This window comes from Pistacia vera, unplaced genomic scaffold, assembly GCF_008641045.1.
Source record: "Pistacia vera cultivar Batoury unplaced genomic scaffold, PisVer_v2 Contig932, whole genome shotgun sequence".
In the NCBI taxonomy this organism is placed as follows: Eukaryota; Viridiplantae; Streptophyta; class Magnoliopsida; order Sapindales; family Anacardiaceae; genus Pistacia; species Pistacia vera.
In genome coordinates, this window is record NW_022196815.1 from 109,308 (window position 1) to 119,340 (window position 10,033).

The 10,033-nt window shown below is 35.7% G+C and overlaps 1 protein-coding gene across 1 annotated transcript; it reads right to left on the reverse strand.

Annotated features, from left to right (window-relative positions):
* Positions 1-1,206: 1,206 nt before the first annotated feature.
* LOC116120432 (ABC transporter A family member 7-like) lies at positions 1,207-8,712 on the reverse strand. The gene is made up of 15 exons (XM_031406384.1): positions 8,653-8,712; positions 7,911-8,176; positions 6,798-6,916; positions 6,607-6,716; positions 5,096-5,258; positions 4,896-5,021; positions 4,702-4,785; positions 4,239-4,600; positions 3,533-3,733; positions 3,113-3,222; positions 2,924-3,008; positions 2,377-2,505; positions 2,170-2,275; positions 1,889-1,977; positions 1,207-1,581 (listed from the first exon to the last, which is right to left on the reverse strand). Exons 1-15 carry the CDS (start codon positions 8,710-8,712, stop codon positions 1,282-1,284), a joined length of 2,310 nt encoding a protein of 769 aa, XP_031262244.1. The 3' UTR covers positions 1,207-1,281.
* Positions 8,713-10,033: the final 1,321 nt, after the last annotated feature.

Here is a 10,033-nt window from a genome sequence, read left to right on the forward strand (position 1 = left end):
AAAAGTTTGCCTAAAGCCAAGTTTAAGGAACTTAGACTCAAACTTGGTGTTTCCAAAAAAGGCATCAAGGAGGCGTGTTGATGCAGTGATACCTTGCTGGAAATGCATCAAATATTCAAGTCTGCAAGTTTGTGTTTGGAAAGCTGTTGAAGGTTACATGCAACAATGGTTCAACGTGCATGGGAGTGTTTTTGTGATGATTTGTTGCTTAGTGATTAGTGGTTGGATTTGAATTTAAAAGCTGAAAATGTCTGTTGTAGTTGGTGTAATTAACAGAGAGTTGTTAACTGATTTATATTGAATATATTCAATGAAATATATAGAACTTTTTGCTTAAGTTTTTCTGAGCTCTGTTTTTCAACTTTCTCTTTGTGCTATTCGGCTTAAACCTACAATGTCGCTGATGTACTAGCAGAATTACCCCCAATATTAGAATGCCCGCCCTTACTTTGTACGTTGTTCGATGCCCCTTCTTGTTCCTGGCTAACGCGATCCAATTTGGTATTCATAGCGGCAAACAATTCCTGCATAGAGTCAATTATCTCCTGAAACTTCTTTCCCTGTTCCACCTTCAAACTTCCTACTTCTGATTCAAGTCGCTCTAGTCATTGCTCAGCCATGCCTGGCTCTAATACCAATCTGTTGTGCACGCGGTTGGACTATCTCGTAAACGGAAGGGCTTGATCCCATAGGCTAAGCACGTCAACTTGACACAACGAACGTAACTTGCGATTGCCCTTGGACTGGTTTATTTTCCCTATTTTTGCAATGCTTCAGCAGAACAATAATGGAGAAAAGGGGTGATAAGAGTTTACTTCGAGGGAAACTACCTCCATAGAAGCCAAACCTTTATTGACCGAAAAAGATAAGAACCCTACTACAATCTGCACACTTATTTATACAAAATTCTCCTTTTCCAAGTTGGAGTAGGAGTGAGGTGGATTACCTAATTGACCCTAACTTTATTAAAACAACTTTAAGGAAAACTGAAAACATGAAGTGGATGGCACACCCTTCATACTAAGGCTGCCCTGTCCTTATTCCTAAAGGCAACATCAAATAAAAAAGCCTAATACCATTTGGAGTCATAACATATTGCTAGATGAAATAATGGCAACTAATCACAAAGATATGCCATCATATTTGTTATTACATTTTCAAACCTAGATACAGTTTCAAGAATGTAAAAAGCCACTAGAGTAATGTTGTCAATCCCAAAAATCGGATATACGATCCACACTATAGAAGCAGTTCAAGAATAATCTAATATTATGTGACAAATCATGGCAGATTGTTAAACGCCTGGGCGCTACGTGCAACCTTGATGAAGACATCCTCCAGAGTGGTATCAGCCAAACCCCAAGCAAAAACTGTGAACCTGCGCTTGGCATCCTCAACAGCTTGGAATACATCTGCAATCCAAACTTCATGTTTCGGAAGCTCAAATTTTTGGGTTCCAGATATTTGGTATATCTTAGTAGCGCTTGGGGAGAGATGTTTTATCATACTCTCCACTTCTGCCTCATGATCCGCAGATGTTGTCATTGTGAACACATATGATCCTCCATATCTAGCCCTTAACTGTCAAATACCATATTATTTCGAAGTCAGTACCATGGAATGAAGAAACTACTTGTTTAATCATTAAAGCAGAAAACTGCTACTCAAATAATACAGAAGACTATCTAGTAAGCTCAAGTGCTAAGGAATAAACTGGCACTGTTGATTTTCAGTGTCATAAAACTTCATGCAACAATGAGCTGCAACTTGAGAACCAATGAACCATATTGAAAAAGGTCTCCAATTCTGTAAGTCAGCTCATCATGCAAAAGACGTTTACATTCTATGAGTTGTACCTACACGATACAATAGATTGTTTTAAGTTTACCTCTTTTGGGTTTCCAATGCATTGCAAGCTGCCATCTACAAAAATTCCTAATCGGTCACATAGGGCCTCTGCCTCCTCCATAGAATGGGCTGGAAAACATTCAAGCAAGTTTATCAATTATACTGATGGGAAAATCTTCTAGTTCTGCTGTCAACATATATGATAAAGAGAGACAACCTAAACTAGCATCCATGAAACTATAAACCAGAAAGAAAGGGAGATAGACTTATGTTTTCATTGATTGTAAATGGGTGTTGGGGAGAGAGAGAGAGAGAGAGTACTGGTGAGAATAATTGCGCGGCCTTGTTTTGCACGCTTCACAACAGTCCATAAATTATTCCTTGAAGCTGGATCCAATCCGGTACTAGGCTCATCCATATAAACAACCTTGTGAAATTTTGAAGGATTAGCCAAAAGTAGCATTGTAGGATACAATTATCTGAGAGTTCTCAGTCTTACAAAAACATTGAAGAGAGACGGTGACATACTTTGGGATCCCCTATCAGTGAAATGGCTACACTCAGCCTCCTCTTCATACCTCCACTGTATTTCCCAGCTTTTTGGTCGGCAACCCCTCCATGAAACAGGTTGACACTCTTGAGGGATTCTTCTACTGCCTACGGTAACAAAATAGGAACAGAGAAGAGAGTAAAAGTTCTTACTTGGTGAATATTGCTAGCAAAAGAAGTATTGCTTATTATTCTTCCCATCCTCCACCCCACCTCCAACATAAGACTGAACTTTGTGTTAGAATTTTGATGGAGCAGCTAGAGCAGAATATATGCAAGAGATGCAGATTTACTTTCGGATTAACTCCCAATAACTTCTTTGGTACAAATTTTCTGTACTATAACTGCTCCTTGTTTCTAAACCATAATAGTTTTAGATTATTTAAAATTATTCAATTTCCATTGGGAAAGCACAGAAAATAGAAGAAAGCCAAGGGTTTATATTAAAATTCTATCTACAAATCCTGATACAAGTATCAGTTATCCAATAACAAAAGGTCAAAAGTAAATGATAAAACTGACTTACTTGTTTCAAGGCAGAACCTTCGAGGTTCTTAAGTCTGCCGTAAAATAGTAAGTGCTCTCTTCCTGTTAGGTTTTCCCACAGCAGGCTAAAATTGTCCAATAAATACAATGAAATGTCAAAATATTTCAACATTTGAGTACAGGATAATAAGAATTCTTCTGCCATAGAAGGAAAAGATTTCTAGCTTACTCTTCCTGAGTGCATACACCAATGCTGGTATATATTGTATCCATTTCAGTCCGTATGTCAAAACCCTGAACAAATGCTGCTCCAGAGGTTGGCTTTGTGATCCCAATCATCTGTTAACAAAAAATAAATCTTCAATGTTGCATAAAGCACAGCAAATATTTATTTCTGAGGATGCAAGAAGAGTCCACAACAAGCAAAACTTCTCACAATAAAGTAGATACACATCTTCTAGAAGCAATGTAAGTGGCTAGAATGTTTTAAACAGTAAACAGCTCTGTAATATAACCAAAAGATTTTTATTTCTCCTTATTTCTGGGTCCTAAGAGCCTTGCCGCTGTATTGATTTGGTCCCAAAAAGTATGTAAAGGGAATATTCAGCCATGTTTATCTTGGGGAGCACAAAGTGTTTATTATACTTACCATACCAATAAAAGAGGTTTTGCCAGCGCCATTAGGACCAAGCATGCCAAAACACTCCCCTGAAGGTAAAGCAAGAGATAGCCCTTTTACAGCCAATTTTTCAGGATTACCATCCCTTCCAGGATATATCTTTCTAAGGTTATCAACGATGACTGCATAACTTGTGCTTGGTTCAAGCAGCAACTGCTCAACCTTCTCTCTCTGGACAGTAAAAAGATGAGCAAAATTAGAATTATAGACAGAACTGAGTCAGATCACACCAGTGAAGACCCAATAATAAGAAATTGATAGATTTATATAAGTTAAATAAGCAGCAAAATTTTAATTACTGATACCAGGCCCCACAACATTTACAAGCAGTAGAACCACACTCAAGAGCCGCATCAACAAATTACTTCTTCTATGACAAATGATACAGCAAAATTTCTGTTTCAAATATTTAAGGGAGCAGCATTTGATGTGGAACAATACTGTAGGATAGAGGGAAAAAAATCATGGATTTGCTTTTATAGATGTGGATAGTTTAAATCTTTTCTGATGGATCACTACTTCAGACAATATGTTTCACTGTGTGGATGCAAAAGATAAATCAATGTTTTTACAGACCAACCTGCTGGTCTATATATCAAGCACTTATCAACACTCTTCAGAAACCTGTACCAGTAAAAGGAGATAAAGTAACTCAACAAGAAACAAGAAAAGCTACCTCCTGAACGACATCAGGTTTGTCTATTTCAACTAAGACTTTAGATCCCTGCCTTCCCAAAATAGGCCTCTGAGTAGATGAATGAGGTTTCTTCTTAAAGTTTTGCAAGAAAAACATAGGACCTTTCGCACTTCCAGATAACACAATTTTATCTATATAATAAGCTATAGCAAGCACCAACAACCACTCAATCAACATGATAATCAAGATCTCTCTCATCCCATTTCTACTGTCAGCCAAATCTGCCCACCTCATACCATCAATCCCCATGTTGTGACCCCTGAAGGAATATTGTCCGAATTCATATAACCCACGATAAAGAGAAAAGCCAGGATATAACTCCATTACAATGATCCAGCCTCCTGCAGAAAGAGAATAAATCACATGACGAGTGATACTATTTCATGTTCAAACAAACAGAAACAAGAACGAGAGAATAACTTCATTTTGCATTTTAACTTACTTGGAAATGATTGATCTTGAACAAAGACCTGAAAAAGAAAGGAACCCAAGAGGCCAGTTCCAAAAATGCATATGTATCCGACAACTGCACTCATTCAAATTTTCATTCACAGAATGAAAATTAGTTCACAGATTAACAACAAAAATGTGGGAATTTAACCACTACTGTAATATATAAAAAAGTTTGCAGCAAACCTGCAGCGGTCTTCACATTTGAGAACAGCACAGCTAATAGAAAGGCCAGAGAAATTTGCAGGTTTATGTAGATAAAATAAAACACAAAATGGATGCTGTATGAATTGAGTGTGAAGAATCTCAAACCTGCAAATGAATCACATGAAATTAAGTTGATTCAAAGATGAAACAAAATATATAATTGCTAGCTGGATCATTACCTATGACTGAGCCAAATATCACAAAACATAGCATGTACGCTGCAGATATGGCAAAAAAATAAGCATATGAAATCATCCAATAAGGTCCATCACCCAGTCCATGCATTTTCATCATAATTCTCAGTTTCTGCTGTTTCTCATATACCAAAGCTGTCAAGACCACCTACTGGAAAGAAAATATCAGATACACATTATTAACACCTATGAGATGATGTAACTGAATTTAACTTCTTTGACATGTAAACAGCTGTAAAACTGAGATCCTCATAAGTTTAAATTCTCTTGTTGAGCCCCACTTATGAAGCTTAAGCCTCTAACTTTAGTGGTAAGTAAGAATGATATCAAAGCCAGGTTGACCAAGTGGTCTTATGTTTGAATTCCTTCCTATTAACTGAATTATAATTATGTTTGTGTTGTCGTCATACGTGATTGTATGGATCCACATGCCTTACAAACTTGAGGGGCATGCTAGAGTTTAAATATTAATAGGTTTATTAACTATCAAGTTAAGCTTTTTGGTAAAATGATAACTTAAAAGAACAATTCTAACTAGATCATTCATTTGAAGTATTTTTATATGGGGATGTATTACACTGCTTCTGATATGGCATCTAACTATGATTCATCAATCATCACTACACAGAAAGGATCATCAAATTGCTTTAACATTTATAATCAAGTGTGATTACTCAAAAAATCTTTATTTAGTTATGGTCCTTTATACAAATTAACTGTTTCATACTTACAGGGAATAGCTGTAGGACAACCCATGTAAGACACAGTGTGCCATAATAGATGACAAATCCACCATTTGCTGGGTTTCAGTTTTGGGCATTTCTTTGACAAATTCAATAGCATTTGTGCACTAGGCCCTAGCAAGCGCGAAGGTAGGCATTCGATACCTAGAATACAGAAGCTTACATATCAGTGCATATTATGTTTTTGTTTCACGCATACAATAGAAGAATATAAAATAATCTGAACCCTGAAAGTGGGAATAGAAAAGAGAGAAAAGCAAATACAATTATGGTGCAGTATTGTTACTAGGCAGCCCTGTTAATTATGATCATATGTAAAACAAATCCATGACAGGTGAAAAGCTAGAGTTAAAGTAATGGAAAAGGGTGATCCTCCGCAAAGTTGATAAATAACTTATTGCATTTTAAATTATAGAACAAATTATAATAGTCACCATGCCCTTAGCAAGAAAAAAAATTAAGTTTTAATTGGTTCAAAAATGAAGTGAAAGGAAAAAGGTTAACAAAATAAACATCCCATAAAGGTTGGGCATAGTATTTTATTCTTAAATTTTCAATTTATCAAAGAATCTGGTTCATTTATTTTATATATATTTTCAGAACACAACACTGGAGTCTGTTCTTAAGAATTCTTGAAGAGTTTATATATAAAATTCTCATAATGCAAGCCTAATGAAGGAATCACAAAATGATAGAAACAAGAAATGAATAACTAGAAATAAAATCTATTATTATACAATTTTCTATACATACCAGATTAACCAAGCGTGGTACCCGCACCAATCTACTAGGAGAATTCCATGTCGAATTGTACCAGATGCTCATGTTAAATTTATTCAGGTCAGAGTTTAAGAAATCATAGGCTGCAAGAAATCAAAGCACAAGTATTTCTATATTACTATATTAACCATATAAATCCCAATAAGAAAACCCAGTACACTAACCTGCAATTATCTCATTAATCTTTCTTCCGAGTTCCCTTTCAATATAACCTTTATATATCTCATCATTTATCTCTGAAGAGCTAGTGCGCCACAGATTTAAACCTTGCAGACATCTTATCCTGGATCAAGGAAGAATGATAAATAATCGATTTACATATGGGTGCATTCCTTCTTTTCTCAGACACATTGATTTCTTTTTAACATCGTAATCTTGGATGGTTGAAGCTGTATAATAATCTAATTGCCTTGTAGGTACTGCTTTATTCTTGATTAGGAAATCAGAATGGCTCACAGCAATTCAACCACTAAATGAATAAGAGATGGAGCTTTCCCTGAACTCATGAAGATAGAAACCTTCTTGTTTCTTTGCCATGTCAAAATCTGTAACATTCTCCAAATTCATTCTCATGTGAAGTCAACATTCTTTTCACGTTCATGGAACAACGTACTTGACACTTATATTTTACTAGAAATTGAAGGATTTTTGGGGCATCATATTCAAAAAAATTATCCAAGGCTACAAAACGATACCTTGTGTAATATTAATGAAGACAACTGAACTCGAGCAGAATAGTAGAATTTGATGTGCACCGACTTTGAACACTATATATTGGAAGATCCGAAAAAAAGCAGAATCAAGAAATTGACTTGTACCCGGCTCCGATTCTGACCCCTGAGACATTTTTTAAATACCGCATTAGCCGCAAGGCTTAAACTGTAATCAAGAGAATGATGCTTGATACAATGTTGATACCAAGAACAAAAGAAAAGCAATATTAAAAAAAAATTCCAAACAGCATTAAGAAAAAGGGCAGGAAAAACAACTTACTGCGACATTGCTGGCCAACTACCTATAAGATTTGAGGGATTTATACTAAAATGTTCGGCAACATATCTCACCCATACTGTTAAAGTTTACAATCAAGTTAAAAAACATAAAAGTGAGAAAATGGAATTGTAAAATTCTACTAATGCAAACAAAGAAATAGAAGAGAGGATCATACTTTCTCCAAAGAACGATTGTTTCCAGTTAGAAGGAAATCGCTGGACAGGAACCATTAATTTTGCATATTCATTTGGCAAGTCTGTAAATGTCATAAAATCGTTTCTCACGGCACGTATTCAGGTGCTGGTATCTGTAATAATGGTGGCCATTCTGGAGGATTAGGAATGCGACAAAAACTGCTTGATTCAAATTTGAGTGCTCTATCCCACATCTTTCTCTTCACATTCATCTCCATTCTTCTGACACAAATACAACCACACTTATTGTCATCGTTATTGCTTACTACCTTATCAAGAAAATTTGGATGGCCAAAATTAATAGCAGAGGACAATAGAAAGGCAACAAGTCGAATATTCGCCTTCACATTTCGTTTCTGCAAAACAGAGAACAGACATAACATTATCAGATACGTTCACTTTAACCTAGTTTGCAGAGACCCTAAATTTCACTTCAACTCTGTTCACATCAGAGCATAACAATCTCAGCTACAATTTATCCATTTTTAATTTCACAGAGAAACAAAAATGCAAATAAATTACAAATCTGACAGACGAAAATCAACTATAACATTTATCACTTATCAAGCCAGAGATACAGTGTGAGATAAAAGATTAAGAAACTGAAATATTGGTTCTAGCTATATGCTAAACCAATTGACCCCAGATAAAAAAGAAAAAGAACAAATTCAAATAAAATAGAATTTCTCCCAATCCCAAATGATTAACTTCATCAAATAGAAATAATTTTGAAAAGAAGCTTTTTCTTTTATGGAAAGAAGAAAAAAAAAATGCGAAGAAAACACATTAGAAATACAGCAGCCAAAATCTTATTGGACGAGAGACAATAGACCTGGAAAGTTAAGTTCTTTCTGAGTAAAGCATTAGCTTGATTGCCGAAACCGGCCGCCATTGATGTTACTCTAAATATTTGAACTTAAAAACTCTCCAGAAGGATCGAAATTGCCCGCAAATGGATTTTGGTTCTTCAGTGCTGTTGAGACGTTAAGAATTGGGCGTCTTTCTTTTGAGCGTAACCGTAAAATGAAGGCACATGCACAGCTTCACCTTCTAATGCGTGTCCTTTTGGTCAAATAGAAATTTGTATCATGGGAGGAATGATACGTCCACGTCATGCATGAAGTTATTAAGCAAATCTCTGAAGCAATTTCCCAGAACACAACACTATAACATATGATCTTAATTAATCTGAATTTGTTAGCTATATCTCATCCCCACTATTTATTATCTTATTAGGAAGGTGCCTGCAGAACAGATGGCTGGCATTTGCCAATAGAAAGTTAAAACACTTGTCAGTAAGTGTCTTATTCGAATATCCATGATTTACAGGACTATGTATGGTAACATATGTCAATACTCTATAAAGGTAACTAATCTTCTATGAAGAATAATTTTATTGTGGGTGGAATGATACGTCACGTCATGCATGAAGTCTCATGCAATTTCCAAGAACACTTAATTAATCTGGAATTTGTTAGCATACTGTCATCCCCACTATTTTATTATCTTATTAAGGAAGGTCCATGATTTACAGATCTGTGTATGGTAACATAATAGATGACATAATGTAAAAATCTTCCTATGAAAGGTAACGTAATCTTCTATGAAAGTCACATAATATTCCCATTCTATAAAGGGAACTCCTGTTCATCTTTCCATATATCATTACAACTTCCAAGACAACAACAACACTTTAACATATAGAATCTTAATTAATTTGGTTAAAATCTGGACTCTATTACCTGCAGATGGGCTTGACGGTTTCGTTTTAAACAAAACAGGCATTCATTCTTTTCTTTTACACTCACAGTCTCAATTAAATGCAAAGCCAAAGTTAGAGAATGTGAGAATTGTTTTGCTTTTGCTGCGTTATTTCCTTTATTTGACTTATTCCTTTCTCATTATCCATCAACCACACCACCCCCCCCCCCCCCCCCCCCCCCCCCCCCCCCCCCCCCCCAACCCCAACAAAAAAAACACCTTATTGCCCTTCTGGTTCTATTTTGCACATTCAATAATTTAATGGAAATTGAGATATTTAACATTTACGATAATTATTTTCTGATTCGTTAAAAATAATATTGACATTGTTGACTTGAGTAGCCATTACATTTCATCCCATTCCAACAAATTTCACTCACTGATTACTGAACAAGAACACTCCCAAAGCCGCTCTCTTTTAATGCCAATATACGTATAAAAACCAAACCAAA

Bases quoted from the DNA above. Each gene is read 5' to 3' on its own strand.
- LOC116120432 (XM_031406384.1), bottom strand. From the start codon at position 8,712: ATGGCGGCCGGTTTCGGCAATCAAGCTAATGCTTTACTCAGAAAGAAC. The intron at 5,259-6,606 runs GTATGTATAGAA...TCTTTCCAGTAG, and splicing joins TACCACGCTTGGTTAATCTG to GTGGTCTTGACAGCTTTGGT. The intron at 2,506-2,923 runs GTAAGTCAGTTT...TTGTTACCGTAG, and splicing joins AAGGTTCTGCCTTGAAACAA to GCAGTAGAAGAATCCCTCAA.